This window comes from Pocillopora verrucosa, chromosome 12 (assembly GCF_036669915.1).
Source record: "Pocillopora verrucosa isolate sample1 chromosome 12, ASM3666991v2, whole genome shotgun sequence".
In the NCBI taxonomy this organism is placed as follows: Eukaryota; Metazoa; Cnidaria; class Anthozoa; order Scleractinia; family Pocilloporidae; genus Pocillopora; species Pocillopora verrucosa.
Window position 1 is genome coordinate 6,111,581 of NC_089323.1, and position 25,276 is coordinate 6,136,856.

Here is a 25,276-nt window from a genome sequence, read left to right on the forward strand (position 1 = left end):
AAACCGCCGTTGAAAACTCATCAGTTACTAAATTTTACTGATCGAAACGTACACGATTTGCATCGGCTTTTTGTCACCCGAAGCGCCACCGTCATTTGAAGCAGGCAGTAAAAATTCGCTGCAATCCAGGTGAGTATCACGAGCAAACACGGAAGTCTCGAACGACGGATGTAGAGCACAACACCTCAGATCCGTAACAGCAGGCGACAAACAGGAAAAAAATGGCCTCTTTCTGGTTTCTAAACATTCAATGAAGCTTGGACTTTCACTAACACTGTCTTATCCCGTGGAAACCACTTTAACTTTTGCGTCGGATTTCCATGTTTCCTATTCACAACATTCGGCACCAACATGCATTTCTCGTCGTGCTGTTTATCTCTGTCGCGCAGTTCATACGGTTCTCGTGATAGTTACTGGCCCCCGCTTTCTCTATCGAGCCTCACATCACGAAAGCACGAAACATGGTTGGAAACGGTAGGGTGCCTTACTTTCTATACGTTCCTTGTTGATATGTTCACTTCAATTCCGACACATTTGTAGACGACCGCATTAAACTTTCACATTTTCAGATGCATATCCAAGCTGAATCAAACTCTCATTTTCAGAAATAAACAATACATTTTGTGTAGAAAGCGCAAATTTAAGCTCCGTCTCGGAAGTTTCTACTGTGTTAGGTCAAAGTTTCGCTTTTGTCAACACATACAAGCATATAATGGCTTCTAACAATGAGATGCATGTAAACCTTACCTTCGGCGGAAAACACGAAAAGAGCATACACACAGATTGTAAGTGAACCTGTCTCCATTACACAGATGTCTTTTGTTGTCTTTCACATCGATTGGGCTGCTTTAAAGCGAATAAATGCGGCCTTTTTCAACATAAAGAAGCGAATAGTCGGTAGAACGAACCTTGCTATGCCGACACTTCTCTGTAACACGATGATCCGTGCAAGGTATCAATTACTGGCCTTAAATAATTATTGACTAATGGGTCACGCATTTCCGCCGAGCACGGCCAGTTTGAGGTTTTAGATTGTTAGTCAAGAGCTATCATAAACCTTCATTTTGATCACTATAACGAAGGATTCCTGGTGCTTTGCAAATTTTGTACAATATGTAAACTGTTAGTTCTCCGAATGCATCCGTCTGATAGAAAACATTATCGATTTCCGCATGATAATTTCTGAGACATGTACAGGAATGTATTTCACAGATTGAACTGTCAATGACTTTGTTTACTAACTTAATTCCGCAGGAACTAGAAAAAATAATGGCTCGCTCTTCAAATCTTTGACGTTTCATCTATGCTTTTCAGTAGGTGAACGCTATTCTGTTGACTTGGAGCGAAAAAGTGGCAAAGGAAGGTCCATTAATTACAAGTCTTTCGATTAGCGACTTTGTCTACGATGTATATTGTTTAAAACTGCAAGAGAACTGATATTGATTCATGATGACACTCAGATGCAAATGAACGCTTTCCACCTCAGACGTAGCCCCTCAAAACAGCCACTACTTCCTTGTTTATTTTCCCACAACCATTTAAGTCTAATATCTAACGCGAGCCAAGTTTAACTTTCATATCTGACTGTTTAAAAGGATAATACACTTCTCACGTGCACAAATTGGACGTGGAAATATAACCCGGACTTTGCTCTTGTTAAAACCATAGTAATAACAAGCTAATTATGATTGAATGCAAAATTCAAAGATGACAGCTTTTCTACAACACAAATCAGAAACGGAAATATAATCCTCAAGTTGCTCCTTCGAAAAATGACAATAACAAACTCATTACGCTTGAAAGCAAACTTCAAGTATGACAGTTTTGCTGTGGGCTCCTATTGTGTCGGGGAATATTAATTACGAATTGAGTCATTGATTAAATGTCCCAGTAAATATTAATTATGTCACGGAATTGTAAATGACTGCATTAGAGAGGGAGACAGATTTCATAATATTGTAAACAAAGTCCGCAGTTGATTTACTGTTAGAGAGATATTGTAATTGCAGGCGTTTAGTCCGCCTGATAAGGAAGGGGAAACCTCGCCTCCGTTTCACCTTGGGTACGTATGCAAACTCTCCACACTGTTCTCTATACACCCTAACATCAGTATGCATACTCTCCACACTGTTCTCTTTACACCCTAACATCAGTATGCAAACTCTCCACACTGTTCTCTCACCGTTTCACACGTAGGCTAGATTTAAACCGGAGATTTAGAAAAGGCCATCTGCGATTATTATACAATATCAAGAGAATATTAACTGAGTTGATATTCTCTTGACAATATATAACGTTAATGAAACGAACATGGTTATCACTCCATATTGTTAAGGGACCGCCTAGGGAGGGGGGGTGGGACAGATTTTGGGGGAATCGCATGGTTTTTATGAGAACAGAAGGGAGGATCAGCCCTTACTGAAAGCCACTAAGGAGGGGGGATCATAATGAAAGGGAGAAAATTTTTTAAGTGGTGGGCACCCCGCTATGTATTTTGTATTACCACGAGAAAGATGTCGTTATATAATACTCTCGCTACTTAACGCTATACAAAGGGATTAAAGATGATATCATAAGTCGCTCTAAGCGGTTTAAAGATGACATCATCAGTTGCTATCTGGGCAGGTTCTAAGGAAACCCTTATCGAATTTCTTGATAAGTTCAGCTCAAGAAAACAAAAATGATCGAATCAAGCTTACGTACATGATTAGCCAGAGAAGCATTTCCTTTCTTACAAAGAAGTAAAGATATCTTGTCTGGTACGTTTACAATGCACTATTCTACCTTTCAGAAACATCTTAATAAATACTTGTATATCCCTTTCGAGTTATTCCACCATTCTGATGACAAGAAAGTTTAATTAAGAAGGTATGCCAAGAAACAATTCCTCCTTTAAGTCCTTTTCAGAGACCAGAGATAAATTCTGGCGACGCCTCAGGCTCAGGGGTTAACCCTTTCAAGTTTTTGTTCTCACTGTTCTGCGAAACACGATACAGGGATCGCAAAAATGGTTTCAGTCCAAAACTAAAGCCAAGTCAATTACAGCGCTTGTTTTAAGACTATATTTAACTGTAACCACGCACATATTAAGAAGGTTATCATCAATATATTTCGAAATCAGCAAATTTCACTTATCTTTGTAAGTAAATAATGTTAGTAACCCCCAAACACATCATCGACTCGTACATGTAACTTCCGGAAAATGTCATGCACGTAAAACATCTTTGTCACACTTTACAGAAACTTTCCGATTGCTTCACACTATGCAAGTAGATCGAGAGAAGACATCGTATTTACCATGTATATATTATGCAAGCTTACTTTCCCTTTCCCGGGAGTTTTCTCTAATTATTTTTCTGAAAATGAAATTTCGGAACAGACGAGTTGGCAAATAGCAACAGAAGAACCAAACAAAGGTTTGTAAACATGCCAGGCGCCGTAATTGACGTAATTATAACGTGAGCAGAGAAGAAAATCTTCAGAGAGAAAACTCTGATTGCAAGATTGATTGCAAGCTTACGTACGGTAATAAAAATCAAACACAGCTCACAGGTGAAGTATATATAGTTTCGTGTTCAAGAACAAAACAGAACGTAACAGAAATGATGAAAAATGAAGCCAAACTGGCATAACTGTTCAAATTCATACTAGTCGTGACAGTGTCAGAGCGACCGCGATCATACTGAGGTGCAAAGCGGTAAGCTCATCATGGCGATCTCGGGTCTCCGTAGTCAAGTAAGCCTCAGAAATTACAACGGCCGCCCTTTGAGTGAACAACTACGAGCTTGCTCTGATATCCTTTCCGTTGCGTTGAGTGGAAGGCTACATCAGTCACTGCAGCCGAGTTTTACGGCGCTGTCATCCCGAACAATCTTCATGTTGCGGAAAATTCGGCTGCCGTTCATTAATAAAACACACGCTTGAACAGTTCATTGTCTGATTTTCATGGGAAAAAACTTGCGTGCTTTTGTGAGCCACAATTTGGCCGGATTTCACCGAACATTTCACTTTCAGATTCTACATTTAAGACTAAAAAATTTCAGGCAAAAGCGTTAAATTCGACCTGCCGAACTATGTTAGTTTGTAAACTATCGCAGAATGTGAACTTTGATAGTTTATTAACTTTGACAGTTTTACATTTTTGACAACTTTAGTCGTGGACAGCCAATCAGATTATTTGAACTATTCTAACAGGGATTCTGACTGAACTATTGTAGTGTACTCTATGAGAGCATAGAACATGCTGACGACACTGTTATTCGCTTTGGAAATAAAGTTTGTTCTGAAAATTGAAAGTAATTCATGGAGAATTTAACGGATTCTGTACTACGAAACAAATGGGAAGCCTTAACTATGCTCTATTCTTTTGTAAAGCTCTTAAGAAGCGGCTAGAGCACTCAGGAAGTGCTACATCTCGTGTTTCTCCCTACACTTCTTTCGCGCTCTAGCCGCTTCCTTCGTGCTTTACAACAGAGCAAGCAGAGCAAAGTCAAGGCTTCTCTATCTGTTAATTGGGAAAACTACAGTTCAGAATTTATTGTACGAAAAGAACATACAGTCAATTTTCAAACGGATGTAGTATTATGCAATTATCCACTGTAGAGGCAAAGCATATTTTATAATAACACCTAAATACCTTCCTATTTGACGTGTAGTTGGCGAGTAAGCTACAACATTTCTGGAATCATTTATATCTATGTGCGACTACGTAACAATGAACTCGCTAAAAACTAGAAACTAACAGTCAGAAAGCTCTATTTCCTCATATATTTCTTCATTTGATCCTCTTTTGTTCCCTTCCTCGGGAACCACGTTGTAATACCCAGTGTTTACATGGCTCCCTTGTAAGGACTGGTATTCAGGGGAGACTCGTGTTTGTCCTTCCGAAGGCCTGGGGCGTAGCTCCATATATGACCCTGGTTCTGACGCATGCTGCTCAAGTGGAAAGACAGACTGGACAGTATCTCCAATAGTGGCTTTCTTAGCAGTCGCTGATCTGTTGCTCGCCTGAGCTCTTCTAAGCCGCCATATCAATACACCAATCAAAAGAAGCAACAGGAAAACGATCCATGACCATATGATGTCATTAACCCGAAAGATGCTCTGTACAACTGTCCAAAAAGTAAAGAAAATATACCGATAAATAGAGGTAAACTGTGTTGAAACAAATCCGCGGAAATCACATCATTGCTTTTTATGAAACATTACCAAAACAAAAATGAAACCCTTCCTCTGTAAAAATAAGTCAAAACGAAATTCGAATTGGGTAAAAAAAGCAATTCTAAAGTTCGAAGTGGCATAGAGGTTGATATCATTTGATCCCAATGTTCTAATCTAAATTAATTGTGAATCATGACCAAAAGTCTTGTTTGTTTATTTCGTTGTTTGTTTGTTTTTCTTTTTAATTTTTGTTTTGTCGTGAGACCTTGCTTTTTTTATATTTATTAAATATTTCGCTTCTTAATCGTTTCGTTTTGTTTTATCTTTTTATTTTTTTCGATTTTAAACGCATGTGCTTAGATTTTAGCCTACTGTAGATTCCTCTGACAATACGAAAGAAATAAAAAAGACATAATTTTAATATCAAATTGAGGAGGCTCTAGTATGGTTTTTTTTTCTCAATGTTGGCGCGCGCGTCAGCGTAAAGTTTTTCTAGAAATTTTTTTATCATATAAACTGCGGTGTTATACAAGGATTTCCAGCCCGGAGAAAAGCCGTAGCAACACACGTGAAAAAAATATCATATTGATATAGCCAATCAGCTGCTGACACGTCACTTGCCTTTGGCGCCACACAGTAAGGTTGATGAATAAACGGCAAAGCCTTCACGCTTCTCAACGCAAGTTGTTTGCTGGAGCTTTTTCGAATTATGGCGGCTAAAACACTAAAAAATACGTATCGCTGACAGACAATGAGGTTCAAACTTTCCTTTAAAATATAAACCGAAAGTTGCGCATTCAGTGTCTTTGGTGTTAGCATTTCTCTCGGCTGAGAATGAAAATCGACAACTGGAAGATTTGCCACCGGCAGATTTCAGCCGTGTACCTGAAAGACTTTTGTCGGTAAGGACAAAGTCAAAAAATGAGAATCTTGTAAATTGAAAATTACGACCATTGTTGCTTTTGTAATTATGATTCAACGCATTTTTTCATCATAAGAGTCAGCGCCAACGCACTTTACGATTGTTAATCGAGGATTGTCGATTCGTTTATTTTCATTCATTAATGAAGTCGGGTTTTCTTCTCAATAAAGGGCTATTGTGTTTATATGATAAACAATATAATACACGGTGGCTTGTAGATATGGAATTTCACTTCGAGTGTTTAACTCGATAGAAGAGAAATTCCATATCTACAGGCAACCATATATTATTCTCTATGTGATTTCGCTTTCCTAAGTCACTAGACATCATCAAATGGCGATGAGCAAGGTCCAGACTATCGTTTGCTGTAGTAAATATTATCAAAATGATTTTCGTTATTAAGCTAAGGCTCCACGAAGGGAGGCGCTCGCCAGTGATAATTTGGCTTTGCCTTTGATTTTCTTCAATTTGCGTCGCTGAAATCTCTCAAAATTTTCACGATTTGTGAAACATGTCCTGCCGATCATTTAAAAGCCCAAAAAAGTAGGGGTTACAAAGGAAGTTTCTTCGCTATTTTCAATTTTGTGTTTTCTTCCTTCATCTCTAATTTCGCTTTATGGATTTTATCAACGGGCGCTAGGAAGAGCACAAATATATTTAACGATCTAGCAAATCTTAGGAAATTCCACCGAAGGAGACACAATAAGTCTTGCTTGAAAGATCCCTATTTTCTTTGTCGAAAAAAAAAATTTCGTATCGGAACAGAACTTCGCCAAGATCCTTTTAGCAATCTTTCCCACGGTGTTTTTGGTTCACCTCTTTTTCAGGCTTAGGAGGCTTATGAATATTACGGGTACAGTTGCTGAAAACCCTTGATTCCATTACATAAAAACTGTTTTCGGTTTAACTGTTTTCATCTGAGCTTTTCAGATAACAATCGTGCGATCGTGCGCACCCAGATCTCACGCGGTCAAAAAACCCTATAAAGCCTCCTTAAACGTTTGATGCAAAAACGTACCTGACGTAGCACAGGCGGCCCAAGCTCCAGCTGTGAGATGATCATCTTGCGAAGAAAGAGTCATGGCGAAATTATAAAAGATTGTATGGGAATATTAACGACCGCCAGGAGCCCATTCCTGCGACCGCTCTTAGGAATAAAATATAACCAACACTCAATAAAAATACCTAACCTTACTTCCACAGTGCATCCCTTGTTATCTGACCACTTACTATGTTGAAAAAAACCCATTTTTGGCGAGTTATCCATTTCTAGGTTTACTACGTACATGAGGGAAGCCCAAGCTGCACATGCTCGATCCGAGAAAAGCGAAAAATCCAAGCACATATACTATAGTTTCATTTCAATTCACTAAAAACTCAATCCTCCCGGGGAAACCGACGCTAAACCGCAGTTTGCTTAAAAAATTTCTAATTTAAACGTCTCCAACGGTCTGCGTACACAGTCATTCTGACATACGACCGTTGAAAACTAGCTTGGTAACCCGCCTCCTTTACAAACTGAGCCTCGCCGGGGACCACATCGTCACTTATCATGAACAAATTGTTTTTGAGCCACGGGTGCCAAGTGGCGGTGTGGTTCCCGGCAAGGCACAGCCCGATCATTTTGATCTTGAATTTTTCGCTTCTCGTATGGGGCGTTCGGAAATGTAGTGTGCAGCCTTGGGCTTCTCTTCTTTACGTTGTAAACCTAGAAATGAATAATTCGCTAAAATGGGTTCTTTTCAACGTTGTAAGCGGTCAGATAACAAGCGATGCACTGTGGAAGTAAGGTGAATTATTTGTATTGAGAATTTAATTGTATTTTTTATTCCTAACTTCGGTCGTAAATATTGCCACACAAAGTCTTATAATTTCGCCATGACTCTTATTTCAGAAGATGATCATCTCACAGCTGGAGCTTGAGCCGCCTGTGGACGGAGTAAAGTATCCATAAACACTAAGTACCAAAATCAGATATAACTGTAGAGGATCAAATGTTTCTTGAACGTTGAGAGCGTTTAAAATTGACAACACTTACTATTTTCCTCCTCCCTGCTTTCTGACAAAGTTATTTTGTAAGTTGTAGATCCAAATGAGTTTGTGGCGTGACACACATAATCTCCAAAGTCTTGATCATCAAGAGGAGTGATAATAACACTGCTGTTCATGACCTTAATGTTATGGCTATCTAGAGCCTGGCCATTCCTTGTCCAAGAGTAGTTAAATGGAATGTCACTAGTCGCGTGGCATAGCAAAGAACACGAGGTTTCCTTTGCACATAGAACTGATCTAGGGGAAACGTCTTTCATGATGCTGGGTGGCACTGAGTTTAAAAAGGAGGTAAAAAGGTAAGATTCAACATCTTTCACACAGCCAAAGAATAAGAGTAGGTGGCGTTAACAGGAGAACGTTTAATAAAAAACCTCTAATACTTTCTGAAAGCTGATAAGCATAGTTTCTACCCGTTATTTGAAAGTTCATGGGGTCCTGGGTTCGAATATTTCACTCATGAAATCTGACATCAATCGTATTTAGCTTCTGCTCGCATAAAGGAAAAATTTCATTTTGTGGCCAGTCATACCACAGTTGATGATACTAACCGGCGATGATCACTGCTGTAGCTGTTCGGCGTTGCCCAAAAACGTTTGATGCTCTGCATTCATAAATGCCTCCGTCACTAGTTGCGACCTCTTGAATGACAAGAATGTGGTCATCGTTTCTGAATTGAGCCCGTGGTATACTGGTATTTCCATCTTTACTCCATGTAACAGAAGGCTTAGGATCTCCAGTAGCCTCACATGTTAATACTACCACATCGCCAACTTGAAAAATGGTTCTCTCCGGTAGGTCTTTGACGGCGGGCTCGCCTGGTAGAATTTCACTAAGTTAGCGGCATTTTTTACAACAATAACAAATCGGAAGGGTCATTTTCTCAGAGAGAAAAAGAAATTACACGGGATCTACCCTCTAAAGGGCATATCTGATAAGGGTCTCAATGAATGCGAGAGCCTAACGGGACATCTTTCAGAGAAAATAAAGAAACTACTACTCCGTGATTTATTGCCTAAAGGGTTGTTGAAGTAGCTGTTCATTGACATAATCAATAAGTAATTTATTTGTTCGAGTTGGTTGAAAATTTGTCGTTTCAGTGACAAACGAATTCCATGAACTTTACCTTTGGTTTCAATCGTTACGAAGTTACTAGAGAAGTACACCATCTGCAATCAAAAAAGCAGGAAGAAAGAAATCACCCATGAAACTCTAGGATTTTTTTTCTGCGCTCAAAGTATCTTTACTTGTTCCCCATCGTACAATTGAAATCAAAAGCTTCAATGAAGAATACATCTGACGGACCAATTGACTGACTGATTGGCCGAACAGTAGTACGTAACTTACTAAGCGATGGTTGAATGTAATTCGAGTGAACCAAGATTGAATTTTGTCTTAGGAGTTTGCATTTTCAAAAGAGGACGTTCGTCACGGTACCTTCTCTATAAAAGCTCTGAGAAACACTCTGTAATTGGTATTTGGCTGGAGTGGTTTGTTAAGAAAGACCTCCCCATCACTGCCTCTCCTATTTCTTGGTTTACTGCTTGAATGTCTTCCATCTCCAACAACAAATTCTCGGAACACATCAAAGTCCTGCCCTCTAAACTGAAAAGTGACATACGCGGCAGGAACCGGAGATTTGTGGACCTCTTCATACGTCATCAAATCCTTTGATGTAAAACTCTCAGGTGAGTTAACCACACCAGTATAGTCCACGCTGTATCTTATAACAATGACTTGAAAGAACCTGTGAAGTAGGATGTTCATTAATTCCCCATAAAGCTTAAAAGATTCGCAAATTCTTCTCTTAAGAAAAAACAGTTCAATAAAAGGTCTCATACTTTGCATTCCCTGGAAAGCGTGGTAATGTTATGTTTGCTGTTATGCCTTCTCCACTTGGAATCTGAGAGAAGGAAGGTGGAGATGGTGTTTCTTTTGACCATGTTTGGGATAATTTCAAACCTGTGCAAGCAAAAGAAAGGACCGATCTTACACCCACATTGAAAATGAAAACTCAATGGCCTAGTATCTGGCTACACTATGTCTTTGAGAAGCAGGCAACGAAAATGCTGAACACTTTGCCGTGTTTTTTAAGGTTTAGGATAAGGACAAAGTACGGGACACAAAGAAATTATATAACTTGATGAAAACTCTGAAGTATAAAGCCGATGCAACAGATCATTAGTTTCACTTTTCCAACATACTTTTTGTTTGAACGACTATAGCTTTGCCATAAGGTCCAGGCCCTGCCACAGTGTAACCTCTAACAGACACTTCATACTTTGCACACATCCAGAAGCCAGTCAGTAATTCACTTGTTTTGGTTGTGTTCATCGCATGAAAGGTAAAGTCAACCTTCAAACAGCTCTCCTTTAACTCGAGACGGACTTCGTAAAGTTTAATAACACCATTTGCCGCCTCTTTAGGAAGTTCTGCCCAAGTGATTCTGTTTGTCGTGTAGTTTACTTCACTAAAAGAAACATTTTCTGCTCCGCGACTTGGTTCTATGAGAGGAAAACATAAATAATAGTTTCACATTTAGTTATCGGTGAGTACAAAACACTCCATCATAGAATGTTAGATTAAAATTAAATTTAAGGAAAGATAATGACTTTCTAACTTGATTGGAGGAGTATCAAACCCATTACGCTGCAGTGCACGGAAAACAGGGCGCAGAAATTTTAATTTTTTTTTTTGGTCACATTATAACTTTGTCTTGCACTTTGCATCATTGTATTCAAGAACAGACTGCGAAACAAAGGAAACTAGCAGTATATCATGACTAGTAGAAATTAGGACATAAACGTTTCTAATTTGAAATAATCCACAAAATGTACTCTACATACATGTATGCACCGTTGCAGATGTAGAACACACCCTTGAAGTTGGCATGATAATAAATACTTGCATCATTCCCAATCCTGCATATTATTTGTTTTTACCGGCAAAATTGTGTCTATCAGCAAAATTCTACAGCCTCAAACCACACAAAAAAAATAGTTTCCTGACAATGAAATTGCGCAATTTGCCTTCTTCTTCTGTTATATATTTCAAAATAGTGATTATAGTGTCGTGATGTACCAGTGATTATTTTAGCACTGTCACATGTGGAAACTCAGTCATATCTTTTTTTTTTAAATCCAATGTGTGAAAAACAGCGAATTGACCTTCGTTTTTTTCTCCCTTTTTTTTCTTATTATTGCTTGTTCTTTCTCTCTGGCTTAGGGAAACAAGTTACTTACGTGTAGACACACAATAAATCAGTCTCAAAGTTAGACTTGATAACTGTGTTATCAGTATTTAGTTGTAAGGACACTGTTCTATTTTTTTACTGTATGGTAAGAGTAGCTTACACGTCATATGCCACTGTTTAGGTACTACTGAGAAATTTATTTCCGGGTTTTTATCTTCATCTCCCGATCCTTTCTTTCCCCGTGATGATTTGCGCCCTCTTTGACACAACTCACTTCAAGAAAGCACGAAATACTATGAAGCACCTTTCTATCTTACTCTATTGCGCATTTACTTATGTATCGAGCGAAAAATTTCACATATTCACCTAAATGTCCACGATCATTCTTCTCTATGGGGTGTTCGAGGCAGTAACGAACACGACAAAAGTAAGGATATCAGCACATATGCTGCCATAAAACTTACTGGGCCAGTTATTTACACGAGGTCTAACCCAAACCGCGATTTTACGCAAGTAGTGGGCCTCAGGGATTCTGTATAAGAGGGTTGGTCTAATCAAATAAATGTCCTCCCACTATTAGCGTTCGGTCCTCTTTACACTGTTTACAAAAATTAATGTTTAGATAAAAGGTTCGGCTGAATTGAAGATGGCTTAGAACGCAGTTTTGTTAAACAACGGCTAAAAGTTGTTTAAATAAGCGGCCCACTGTGTTCCAGTGTCTCCACAACTTGGGAAACACTTGCTGGTCCATTTCCAAAAATAGGAAATGCTAACACTCTGATGCTGGGGTCTGTAAGGACGATGTAGCCTTTGGTGGTACATCGAGTTCTAGAGGTAAAATCATGATGTTAAAAAGTACATCTGAATTTTAGCAACGTTCATAAAGTTTATTTCGTCAATCTTGCACGTCATCCTATTTTCACGAAGGCTTGTGTGACCAAAAGTTAAACTGTTGCAAAATCTGTTAACGAGCACTTGACAAAAAACCTTCCGCTGCTTTAAAAATACTTTAAAAGTAACCTGCCAGGAGGAGTGTCTTTTATTATCTGTTACATTAAAATTTTGCAAGAAGTACAAGAAGATCAAAACCAATAAAAACAAAATAAAAAACACTCACTATCACTACGAAACACTTAGTACCACAAAGTAGTGTTTGTGTCCATGGGAAAAAACTGCTTTTAAAAGCTGGCTGCGGGAAATAATGATACAAATCGTGTTATACTGTTGTCTTAAAATTACTAATCAAACCGGCACCAAAAACCTCTTTCCCGAGGGCCCTTGATCACGATTCGAACGTACTTAGAAAGCCTTACAGGAAGATTGTTTAAAGCAGTTGTCATGGTCAGGTAAGAAACATGCTAAACATAACAGGTGTGTTAAAGAAACCAACACTTAAACTCATAACTTAGCTTTTTTTTCTCGTCTTAAATGAAACGTCCCTAGATAAGAGTGTAATATAACCCTGAAAAGAAGCGTGCTTCCTTTGGGATTAGTCTTAATTTCCTGAAAATTTAAGTGCGTAAGAGCTTCCTAAAGTTCAGTACAAATTTAAGCGGTGTGGCGTTACGAATCGATATTTACTTCTTCAGAGCTCATTGTCTTCGAACCACGGTGTAAAGAAGAAGAACGCCGATTCAGACTTCGTTTTTCTCATATTTGTCAAGAACTTCTTTGTTGCTTTCATTCGAATCCACCAATTTGGAGGGAGGCGTTAGTGCCAAAATGTCTAAAAGACAGGTGGTTATTCAAAATAACAGCTACAAGATTTGCTCTTTCAAAACAGTCATTACATTATGAAACATTTCTTTAAGTCAGGTAACCTGAGGAGAGAATCAGTTAATATCAAACATTACCAGAAGTTTCCAGTGTATCTCCCAACCCCCTGCCATGTTCTTGTGGTAATTGTGTAGCTTTCATCCATAACTCTCTTCATACATAGCAAAAAACTCCATAGAGTAAGCAGCATACCTGCTTCATCTGTGGTAACATTAAGAATAGGGCTGCTGCTACTTCTGCCAATTTTGTTTCTGGCAAACACTCTGATATTATATATTGTCCAAGGAAAAAGACCTGTAAGAGAAGCAGTTGTGGAGAGACTGGAAACCACGCATGCACTGCTTGAGAGTGATCCTTGACAAATAACATCCTTAAAGATCTGATCATGTTCACTGATCTCTACTGTGTAGTTTCCAATGGCACTATTTCCATCAAAACCAGCCGTCCAGGAGATATTTATAGCTCGCGAACCCTTTGTGATAACAGTAATGTTCTGAGGTGGCTCTGGAACAACTAGGAATTAAACAACATTTAAATAAACAGTAAAATTTACAATTGAAAGTTTATTTGTCTTGCTGTAAAGTACATACTAATTGGTGTTTATGATAAAAATTTACAAGAAAGAAAAATTTCTCGCTCAATGTATTATTTAAAACATTATTTCTTTCTACGTTGGGGGAACTGACTAAATTTCAAAACACGAAAAGTAGATCATGTGATTTTAAACAAGCTGTCCCTTTTCTGCTGTTTTTGATTTTTCTTATGCTTAAACAAAACACAACAAAACAAAACAGCAAAACAAGTCACGAATTTAAAAGAGAAAAATTCAAATCTCAGCAACTTACCACCTTCATCTGTCTCTCTCTCCACAATTTCACTCCGACCGCTGACACCCTTGCGGTTGAAGGCCTGTATGGCAAACTGGTATGATGTGTACTCATCTAGAGACGCCAGTACTAAAGACGTAGTCTCCGCTCTGTCAACAGTTTTGTTCTTCCACGATGCCTCTGGCTCGCTTTTTCTCTTGTACAGAATGTAATAGCCCAGAATATCACCTCTAGCGTCTTCCTTAGTGAGCATCTAGATGACAATGATAATAATACTAAGCTGTGATGAGGGAGCCGAGTAGAATAAAATTAATCAACAAAGGTATCAAACTGCTATTAATTTCAACATGTTGAGTAATAATTCACTCACACGGCATATTAACCATGCTCCTTTCGGTTTCCAGTCTCTCCAAGCAATAATGATGAATATGAATATCTTTTAGCCACAATTACTTGATAAATATACCACATGCAATATCACTTCCTAAATTGTATTGCAGTACAATGCGATAGATTCATTTCTTTAGCTCCTGCAGTCATTTCAAAAGATGTTTATGCATTCATTGTAATGTTAGCACAGTTGTGACTACTCGGAACCACAGTCAATTAGTAAATAAGTCACCAAGAACTGTTGCGAAAAAAAAAGTGTCCAACCTGCCCGCTGCGCATGTCTTAGTATTGTCTTTTCTGAGTGTTATAGAGCAAAGCTATTTTAAAAAAAACTTTTGATAACGGTGTCAGTGGAGCAGGAAACTCTAATAAATGCTAAGTGAAAAAAAGTGGGTTTACTACCTGCCAAGAAACGTTAACAGCAGTAGAATTGAGGACAGTCACGTTAAATGGTGGAGCGGAACTTGGTACTGTAAACAAATAATAGCACATTTTCTCCCCGTGAGTTACAAGAAATATATAGAATTGAAGTATAGAATTTTTTTAACAAAGCCCAATGGTATAATAGCAATACATTTACAGTTAAAAAAGTCAACTCAAAGCATAGGTAAAGCCTAGTGCAGAGTTAAAAAATAACGGACAAAACATTGCAAAAAACACAAAAAAACAAACAGACAAATGACACAAAGTAAATGGAAGACAAGTGTTAAAAGCTCAACATCAACTTAATCAATTTACCAGTTGCCGAAGGAATCTCCAAAATACAGGTATATGATAAGATTTATCAAATGAAAAGGAACTTAAAATATTAGAAAAAGAGCACCTTCTCCTTCGGTGGTAACATTTACTACAGAGCTGTAGTTACCAGGACCAATCATGTTCCTGGCAAACACCCTGAGGTAATATGTTGTCCAAGGAAGCAGCTCTTTGATAGAAACTCTTGTGGAGTAAATCACACAATTATTCTTTAAGAGTGTTCCTTGACATATGGCATCTCTGAAAGTCTGCTTATCTTCTCTGATTTCCACTGTGTAGTTCTGAATAGCGCTGTTTCCATTAGAACCAGCCGTCCAGGAGACATTCACTTCCCGTGAAGCTCTTGAGATCACTTTGACATCCTCTGGTGGGTCTGGTACATCTGTAGGAAAAAAACAAACAAAAAAAGAAACAAAAAAGAACAAGAAATTAGAATTACCGTCAACGATTTCTAAAAGTCTCCACCGAAAAGCTAAGGACAAGGTTATAGAGGGCAATTAGCATTATGAAATGTTGTCTTTTTTTCCTTTGGCAACGTTTCCTCTCATATCATACTACGGCATACAGCTTATGAACGCAACAAAGCAATTTAATAAAATATTGCATGTCACAGCAATACAGGGCATTTGAAACTACACTGGGTAATATCTGAAAACATTTCAAGCGAATTTACTCACACTGCACTGTGAGGGTAGCTGCAGATGAATATGATATATTCTTGCTGTTTTCAGCTACACATCTGTATTGTCCTGAGTCTGAGCTGTGAACTTCTGCAATTTCTAAACTGGGATTATTGTTCCTTGAGGACAAGTTAAATCGACTATTTCCTGTTACATTTAGGTCTTTTCTGTCCTTTTCCCAAACAACGCTGGGAGTTGGGTTCCCCACGACTGAACAACTAAAAGTCACACTATCTCCTCCTACTATTGTGACATTCCTCGGATGTATGGAGATTTCAGGTGCAACTAAAAAACAACATAGTTATTAATTAGAAAATCGTGCAAGTTTGATAAGTTTCAGAGATATGCGAATTATCAAACAGATTTCTCAATGCGAAATAGAAATTATCATTCAATTACAAGCTGAAACATTTACTCAAGTGTCCATAGCTACATAGCCGTGCGGTTCCAAAGCTTCTCTTACTTTTCTTCCTAATTCTTTCTCGTGTCAAATTTTTCTCAACTTGTTTCTATTTTTCCTTTCGTCTGTAATTTGTTTACTCAAACGTAATGTGACCATCTGCAGCTAACATGTTTGCCGCTTGACGTAATTCGCAACCCAAGAAAGTGTACCTAAGAGCCACAGTACAAAACTGGCGACCTTGAATTTATCTAAACTGGGAAGCTTAAAAGCCGCTGTTTAACTAACCGTTAACCTTTTTCGAACCAAAACATTACGGCCTTTTTTTAGGACTATCGAGCCCTTGTTAATGATCCAAATAACTCGTTGTTGACTTACACTGGACATCTACAACAGCAGCCATAGACGCATCATTTCCGAGGCTGTTGTTCGCCACACATCGGTATGCTCCTCTGTCTACTCGGTTCGCTTTGGTGATTGCCAACTGCTTTTTGTCTGCTGAAAAGCTGATCCTGGAATTGTTACTTATGTCAGACCCATCTTTGGTCCACGATAGAGTAGGGAGCGGATATCCAGTAGCATTACAGTGTAACGTAACGTTTTCGCCTTTTTTTTTTGTCACATTACTAGGATGAGTGGTAATCTCACTTTTATCTACGATTGTAAAACAGTTGCAATGAACATTAGCAACACTAGCTATAAGCGCCAATATCTTTTTGAAATCGACAATTCAGTGGTCGTTCATGTTTACAGCAGACATGGCTGAACCAATTGAAATGACCTGCAAGAACAAAATGACTGTTTTTCTAGACTCTCGAGCTCACTTTCTACCGAATAAGTTACAAGAATTCAATGAACAGTTTACTGGGCCCCACTGAAAAGCGCCCAGGCGAGTTGGGTTCCTTCATTAAAAATCGTTATTATTATTAATATCATTATTATTATTATTATTGTTATTACTATTATAGTTAATACTTACATTCTACAGCTAATGTAGCAGCGTGTGAGCTGGCATTACCAATGCTATTGCTAGCCACACAATGGTATTTTCCTCTGTCTGTTCTGTACACATTTATTATCCTCAACTCGTTGCTCTCTGCTGAATAACTGATCCTGGAATTATTGCCAATAGAATGTCCAACTTTTTTCCATGATATTGCTGGTAATGGATTTCCAGTCGCGTTACAATAAAGGGTGGTGTTTTGTCCTTCCTTCACCGTGTCATCAGAGGGATCAGTGATAATTTCCGGTTCATCTGAAACGAAATAGATAAACGGATATGAATTTTATCTTAGTTCCTCATTCACTCAGTATCTCTATACAAATGGTACTCGGTTAATTATTCTGAAAGGTATTCCCCTTTTCCAACGAAAAAAATTCCCACTTTAAAGCAAACCCGAGTACGCTGATTATAAAGAAACAGGAGAATACATTAAAGATTGGTCTTTGGAAGAGAATCGATATCTTAAAAGACAATCCGATGAACTCACATTTCACATTTAATTTAGCAGCTTTTGATGTATCGTTTCCAAGTTTGTTGCTCGCCACACATCTGTATTCTCCACTGTCATTTCCGTTGACATTCGTTATCGTCAAAACTTTATTGACAACTGAATAACTGATCCTCGAATTGCTAGTTATAGGCGACTCATCTTTAGTCCATGAAGTTGTCGGTAATGGATTTGCAGTAGAATTACAAGAAAATGTCACGTTTCCTCCTTCTTCTATATCCCTGCTTTTAGGACGAATAGTAATATCAGGTTTATCTGCAATTTTGAAATTGATCTTGTTAGCAAAGGGCAAATAACTGATAAACAAAACGTCTGCATGGAGATGCATACATGACTGTACATTCCTTTTTTCTGCTATAAAAAATCATATAATGAAAGGTGTACTGCAGAGAGTGGGAGCAAATGTATTCAAAGGCCATGTTTGTCAGACAATAATAGTATCAAAAGTTGACTACAGCGGAAACAAAAATAAAGGGTGAATTAGAGAAAAAAACGTGAAAGCTGCTGTCAGACGACGCTGATTATCAAAACGCTACTCATACCTTAGTAAGAAAGTAGAATATTCTTACCAGTACAGTAGTGAGATGGGAACTTACATTGGATGTCAACAGTAGCAACGTTTGAGGTATCATTTCCCAAGCTGTTGTTCGCTACACATCGGTAGTGGCCGCTGTCTGTTCTGTTCACATTTGATATGGTCAACAGCATGTTATGTGTTGAAAACCTGATCCTGGAATTGTTGTTTATGGGAGATCCATCTTTGGTCCATAATATTATCGGTGCTGGGTTTCCAGTGGCATTACAAAACAAAGTCAAATCACTCCCCTCTTCTTTGATCACATTCGTTTGAGGATGATAGACAATTTCAGCTCGAACTGCAATTTCAAAAAAATTTACATTGCAAAGGACTAACACGAAAGCATAAATATAACATGATAACAAATTTCGTTATGCGACCGCTTGGCTCGCGGTTTGCTTTTTCAGCGTATCTTTGCTCCACAGTCAGACAACTGACTGATCATTCCTCAATATTTCGGTGAAAGGACATAAAGTGATGCGACAAAAAGAAGCTCTTTATGAAGAAAGCCTGCATAACGTCAGATAATAACATGCTTAACCTTACAATAGTTGTACTGCGTACAAGAAACGGTTCCAATTTAGAATATATGTTACCATATCGCTTACAAACAAACCACTATATACACTAACGTACGATAGCAACTAGCATTTTCAAAATACAGAAACTAGTCACTTCCCATCGAGGCAATTATCTCCTCGTAAAACATGAACTAGACCAAGAGTAAGCATGTCAGTAATTAGCTTGAAAATCATCGGAATTCTTTCGGTCAAAATGAGTATTTTGAATGAAATGCGAGGATAAAATCTATAATTCTCGAAGTATATGTTGGTAATCTAAACTAAGCTTACCTAGGTAAGAAATTAAAAGCAATGAATTCGATCAAATTTACTGTATTTAAGCGGGTTAGCAGATTTAATCGAGATAATCACACGAGTAAAATGAAACATTCGAATTACAATATCAAAACATTTTGCTTAAGTTTATGGACTGAAACAGTGAATCTCAACAAATTCAGGTTAACAAGATCCTTTTCGCACACTACAGAGAATTTAATCCGCTTACATTGTGAATATCCGGAGATTTAAATTGATATAATCGATGGGCAGCCAGGGCCTATACCTCGGATGGAAGTCAACGAGGCTGATTTCCACTTCCAAATCCGTTAAAATTCTGTCTTTGAATAATGGAAAATTCCTTTTATCTCCTTGAGTAGATGAATAAAACACTAACAGTAATAGGACGAACAATCATCGAAAAAGACCCCCTCTGAAGGTAAAAATTCAGGCAAGAAGATCGTCCATACTAAAATAGCATAGGTTGATACAAAAGGAAGAAGAAAGAACTGTCGATGAAAAAATAATTACTGCTAGAGCTGCAAAAGCAATTATTATGAGGTATCCATATGACACGTATTCTGATTGACTGAAACAGCGTGCTTAATCAGAGTAGATTTTCTGCCGAGCTTGAGAGAGCCAAGTAAATACTCGACATTCCATGATGGATTTATGGCACATCCAAAGGTCTACTAGTGCTTATTCATGGCTAATTTAAATCACTTACACTGAACATTAATCGTGGAAGCGTCCGAAGTATCCTCTCCAACTGAGTTGTTCCCTCGACATGTGTAATTGCCACTGTCTATTCTGTTCACATTCCTTATTGTCAACTGTTCATAGCCTGGAGACAAAATGATCCTGAAGCCGTTACTTATAGGATATTCATTCTTGTACCATGATATTGTTGGAACTGGATTTCCAGTAGCGTTACAATATATAGTCACGTTTTGACCTTCTCTTGTTCTGATATTGTGAGGATGCGTCGCGATCTCAGGTTTATCTGTGGATAAATACAGTATTACCAAAAAAAAATTATTATAAATATCAATTTCGAGTTACAGGAATTGTTTTCCAAGTGTATTAAACAGTTCACAACTTGTCCGCTGTTTAATTTATTGCTAATGATATATATATATATATATATATATATATATATATATATAAGTGTTGCGATAGGGGAAAAAACAGAGAGACTATACTTCCTCCCTACAAGCCTGTTTCGTGATTGCTCACTCATCAGAGGATTTTATCGTTAGGAATATTCGTACCATCGTTTATATACTTTACAAATGTGCATAATAGGAAAGTGATTTTTTTTAGCCCTCTGTGTCATACTTTCATTCACTTGAGCTCAGTTTACTTAAATATGTTTTGTTGGTGTGAATGGATATTAACTAAACTATGCTCTGTGGAATTAAACGATTCAGCGAGACAAATGACTCATTTGAATAAAGAGAAACGTTTCCGTGCGCAATCCGGGGCTTACAATTCGATTATCGTTCGCTCTCCATTTATGATGGCGAAAACTGAAGTGTAATGAACGTAAGAATACAAATAAATCATTATTTAGGAAAAACCCCTTTTGGTAATCTCTGACATGTTTTGAAGCGAACAGTATATATGCTTGTAATACTTCAAAAAAATGGTAAAGCTGAAACGTAGCTTCAGCAGCAAAGGGGGATATGCAGGTTACTGAAAATCTCCGTAGAAAAAATGCAAACATGGCTCTTGACTTGCAAGGCTTATAAAACAGACAGTTCGGAAAGTTCAAAAAAGAGCACAAACTTATGAAATAACCTGAAAGCGCACTTCGCTGTAGGCCTTGTCTCGCGTCTGCTAACAGTACATAATTGTATTAATAGTGCTTTACTTACATTGCACATCTAATATGACAATTATCGAGGTATCGTTTCCAACTTCATTATGGGCGACACACAGGTATCCTTCGCTGTCATGTCTGTTCACATCTGTTATTGTCAGGTGCGACGTTTTTGCTGACATATTAATCCTGTTGTTGCTTTTCACAGTATTTTCAACTTTAAACCATGAAAACTGTGGCTCTGGATTTCCGGTAGCATTACAAGTTAAGGTCACATTATTTCTTTCTGCTACCGTAACATTCTGCGGATGTTTTGTTATCTCAGGGCGATCTGAAATGCACAAAGAAACTCTCTTAGTAAGGCTATGCGTAGAAATTGTTTTCACGATTATGTTACTATACAACAAGTTGTGCTCAAATTCTTGAACAAACATTTTTGCGTATATCTTGAACAAGTGTTCAGTACAGTTTTTAGCAAGATGATGGAGATATAATGGAGTTATCAAACGTGTTTTACATGGATAAATCTCTTTATTTAGTAATTATTTCTAATAGCTGTCATGTAAGATGTGCTCACTTCCAAATTTTTTAACCCTCTAACTCCTAGATCAAATTTGTTATTCTCCTCAATGTCAACCGTAAAATTTTTATAATGTTAATTCAGAGAATTTAGTACTGGATCAAATAATTATTCCCTAATCGCTATTTTTCTTTATTCTCATTACTTATCTGCTTAATATTGCATTGACACTGTAAGGAGAAATTCTCTCACTCATGGGAGTTAAAGGGTAAAAGTATATTCCCGACCACCTTAATACGGCCATTCATGGGAGAGTTTGTTCTCCGACCAAATTATTAATTATTTCTTACGAGCATTTCGTAATCGTTTTCGAGGACTCAAAAAAGAAGATTTTAAAATATCGATTTCCCCGTAGACGTTATCTTAAGGTGTTTACTGCGAAAGAGACTTTGCGTATTAAAATGCTCTGTTCTATTTCTAATCGATATCTTAAAGGACAATGCAATGAACTCACATTTCACATTTAATTCAGCAGCTTCTGATGTGTCGTTTCCAAGTTTGTTGCTCGCCTCACATCTGTATTCTCCACTGTCCTTTCTGTTCACATTCGTTATTGTCAAAACTTTATTGACAACTGAATAACTGATCCTCGAATCGTTAGTTATAGGCGATTCATCTTTAGTCCATGATGTTGTCGGTGATGGATTTGCAGTATAATTACAAGAAAAGGTCACGTTTCCTCCTTCTTTTATATCCACACTTTTAGGATGAGAAGTAATCTCAGGTTTATCTGCAATTTTGAAATCAATCTTGTTATAGCAAAGGGCAAATAACAGATAAACAAAACGTCTGCATAGAAATGCATACATGACTGTACATCCGTTTTCTGTTATAATAAAAGCATAGGATGAAATTTTCCTGCAGAGAGTAGGAGCAAATGTTCTTCAAAGGCCATGTTTATTAAACAATAATTATAACAAAAGTTGACTATAGCGGAAACGAAAAAAATGGTGAATTGGAGAAAGAAGCATGAAATCTGCTGACAGCCGACGCCGAGTGTCAAAACGCTATTCATACCCTGGTAAGAGAAAGTAGAGTATTCATACCAGTACAGTAGTGAGATGAGAACTTACATTGAATGTTAACAGTAGAAACGTTTGAGGTATCATTTCCCAAGCTGTTCTTCGCTACACAACGGTAGTGGCCGCTGTCTGTTCTGTTCACATTTGATATGGTCAACAGCCGGTTATGTTTTGAAAACCTGATTCTGGAATTGTTTTTTGTGGGAGATCCATCTTTGGTCCATGATATTATCGGTGCTGGGTTTCCAGTGGCATTACAAAATAAAGTCAAATTACTTCCCTCTTCTTTTATGACATTCACTTGAGGATGAAAGACGATCTCAGCTCGAACTGCAATTTGGAAAAGATTTTTCTTTGAAAGGACTATCACGAAAGCATAAATATGACATGTCAACAAATTACGTTATGTGACCAATTGGCTCGCGGTTTGCTTTTTCAGCGTATCTTTGCTTCACAGTCAGACAACTGACTGATCATTACTCAATCTTTCGTTTCAAGGAAATAAAGTGGTGCTAGAAAAGGAAGCTCTTTATGGAGAAAGGCTGCATAACGCCAGATAGTGACATGCTTATAAACATAAATTGTACTGGGTACAAGAAACAGTTGTAATTTATAATGTATGTCGTGATATCATTCACAAACAACCCAGCCACAAATTTAAAAAAATTTACGTCCGATGGCAACTAACATTTTCAAAGTACAGGAACCAATCACTTCCCATTGAGACAAAATCTCCTCGTAAAACATGAACTAGACAAAGAGTAAGTATATCAGTAATTAGTTAGAAAACCATCGGAATTCTTTCGGGTCAAAATGAGTATTGTAAATGAGTAAGCGAGTGTAAAATTTGTAATTATCGAAGCACATCTAGGGTAAATAAACTTAGCTTACCTTGGCAAGATATTAGACGCAATGAATTCGATCAATTGGGTTAGCAGATTTAATCGAGGCAATTACACAAGAAAAATGAAACATTCGAATTAAATTACAATATCGAAATATCTTACTTAAGGTAATGGACTGAAACAGTGAATCTCAACAAATTTAGCTTAACAAGGTCCTTCTCTCACACTCGAGAGAATTCAATTCATTTGCATTGTGAATATCCGGATATTTAAACTGATGAAATAAATGCGCGGCCAGGGCCTATACCTCGTATACGGAAGTCAACGAGGTTGATTTCCGCTTCCAAATCTGTTAAAATTATGTCTTCGAATAATGAAAAATGTCTTTTACCTCCTTGAGTGGATGAATAAAATACTAACAATAACAGGACGAAGAACCAGTGAAAAAGACGCCCTCTGATAGTAAAAATTCCGGCAAGAAGATCCTCCATACTAAGAAAGCATAGTTCGATCCAAAAGGAAGAAGACAGAACGGCCGATAAAAAAAATAATTGTTGCTAGAGCTACAAAAGCAATTATAATGAGGTATCTATATGAAAAGCATTTTGATTGGCTGAAACAGCGTGCTAAATCAGAATAAATTGTCCGGCCAGCTTGAGGGAGCCAAGTAAATTCTCGACATTTCGTGATGGATTAATGGCACATCAAAAGGACTCCTAGTGCTTATTCATGTATAATGACTAATTTAAGTCACTTACACTGAACATTAATCGTGGAAGCGTTAGAAGTATCCGTTCCAACTCTGTTTTTTGCTTGACATGTGTAATCGCCACTGTCTATTCTGTTCACATTCCTTATTGTCAACTGTTCATGGCTTGGTGAAAAAATGGTACTGAAGCTGTTATTTATAGGATATCCATTCTTGTACCATGATATTGTTGGAACTGGACTTCCAGTAACGTTACAATATAAAGTCACGTTTTGACCTTCTCTTGTTGTGATATTTTGAGGATGCGTCACGATCTCAGGTTTATCTGTGGATAAATACAGTATTATCATTAAAAAAATTATTTAAAAAAATAATACAAGTTTTCATGTTCATGTAATAGTAATCTCTTTCCAAACGTATTTAACAGTTCTCACCTTGTCCGTTGTTTTATTGACCAAGCATGATAATTAAAATATATATACATACGTGTTACTCTGACCAAAACAAGAGAAAACGAATTTGTAGAGCTGACTAATAGTTAATAAATTCGTTAGATATTGTGTTTTGGTGCAGGAATTGTATAATGCCTATATTACATTTTCTATAAATTCGTATGGTAATCTCACAATACACAGCACCAAAAAATAACATACAGTGTACTACGTTTAGGGTTTGAAAGATGACAGTAACTCATGAGCAGTTTTCAAGAACGATCTCGTTGTAAATGTGGTACGGGAGAAAACGTTCTCGTCAGTTAAAGTGGTACAATTGTATTCTTACCTTATGGTTTTAACTTTTATAGAAATGACTGATTAATAAACGTTACTGAAGGAAATATTCTCCACCAATTGGCTAGTTTAACTGGTTATCATTTACCTTTGATTATGATCAATGTCGTATCCCGCGTGCTGCCTAAAATATTCGTGACTTTACAGGTGTAATTTCCCCCATCCTTTAGGGAAGCTGCAGTGATTGACAACTGTATTTGACTCTCATTGAAAGATGGAATTGTCACTCTTGAATCATTAATCTGCACTGAAGTATTTCGAACAATCACAGTTCCTTCTTTTATCCATTGCACTTCAGACACTGGTGGCGACGCTTCATACCGACATATCAGCCAGATATTGCTGCCTTTAGCCAAATATTGCTCCTGATCGCCATCAATTGTAACCTCGGGTTCAACTGAAAAGTAAATAGCGTCGGTGTTAGAGCTAATAA

At 37.6% G+C, this 25,276-nt stretch overlaps 2 protein-coding genes across 4 annotated transcripts in view; both read right to left on the bottom strand.

Moving 5' to 3' along the window:
- Positions 1-961, bottom strand: part of LOC131798121 (receptor-type tyrosine-protein phosphatase S-like) — a 30,170-nt gene extending 29,209 nt beyond the window's left edge. The window contains exon 1 of the mRNA XM_066159687.1: positions 748-961. Coding sequence (XP_066015784.1) covers positions 748-805 — 58 coding nt within the window. The 5' untranslated portion in view covers positions 806-961. The remainder of the gene's footprint in view (positions 1-747) is intronic.
- A 3,640-nt stretch (positions 962-4,601) lies between these two features.
- LOC131768340 (hemicentin-2-like) overlaps positions 4,602-25,276 on the bottom strand; it is a 28,141-nt gene continuing 7,466 nt past the window's right edge. Inside the window, exons 9-30 of one of the 3 annotated variants that reach the window (XM_066159688.1) lie at positions 24,932-25,240; positions 24,105-24,380; positions 22,553-22,831; positions 21,934-22,209; positions 20,955-21,230; positions 19,805-20,080; positions 18,261-18,539; positions 17,644-17,919; positions 17,133-17,408; positions 16,532-16,807; positions 15,751-16,038; positions 15,141-15,455; positions 14,720-14,787; positions 13,946-14,180; positions 13,293-13,613; positions 10,336-10,635; positions 9,973-10,093; positions 9,569-9,878; positions 9,258-9,300; positions 8,683-8,949; positions 8,121-8,405; positions 4,602-5,111 (exon numbers count right to left, since the gene is read on the bottom strand). In XM_066159688.1, coding sequence (XP_066015785.1) covers positions 4,738-5,111; positions 8,121-8,405; positions 8,683-8,949; positions 9,258-9,300; positions 9,569-9,878; positions 9,973-10,093; positions 10,336-10,635; positions 13,293-13,613; positions 13,946-14,180; positions 14,720-14,787; positions 15,141-15,455; positions 15,751-16,038; positions 16,532-16,807; positions 17,133-17,408; positions 17,644-17,919; positions 18,261-18,539; positions 19,805-20,080; positions 20,955-21,230; positions 21,934-22,209; positions 22,553-22,831; positions 24,105-24,380; positions 24,932-25,240 — 5,726 coding nt within the window. In that variant the 3' untranslated portion in view covers positions 4,602-4,737. Of the gene's footprint in view, positions 5,112-8,120; positions 8,406-8,682; positions 8,950-9,257; positions 9,301-9,568; positions 9,879-9,972; positions 10,094-10,335; positions 10,636-12,441; positions 12,514-13,177; positions 13,614-13,945; positions 14,181-14,719; positions 14,788-15,140; positions 15,456-15,750; positions 16,039-16,531; positions 16,808-17,132; positions 17,409-17,643; positions 17,920-18,260; positions 18,540-19,804; positions 20,081-20,954; positions 21,231-21,933; positions 22,210-22,552; positions 22,832-24,104; positions 24,381-24,931; positions 25,241-25,276 lie in introns of those variants that run through there. The other 2 variants (XM_066159689.1, XM_066159690.1) reach the window with 2 other exon arrangements.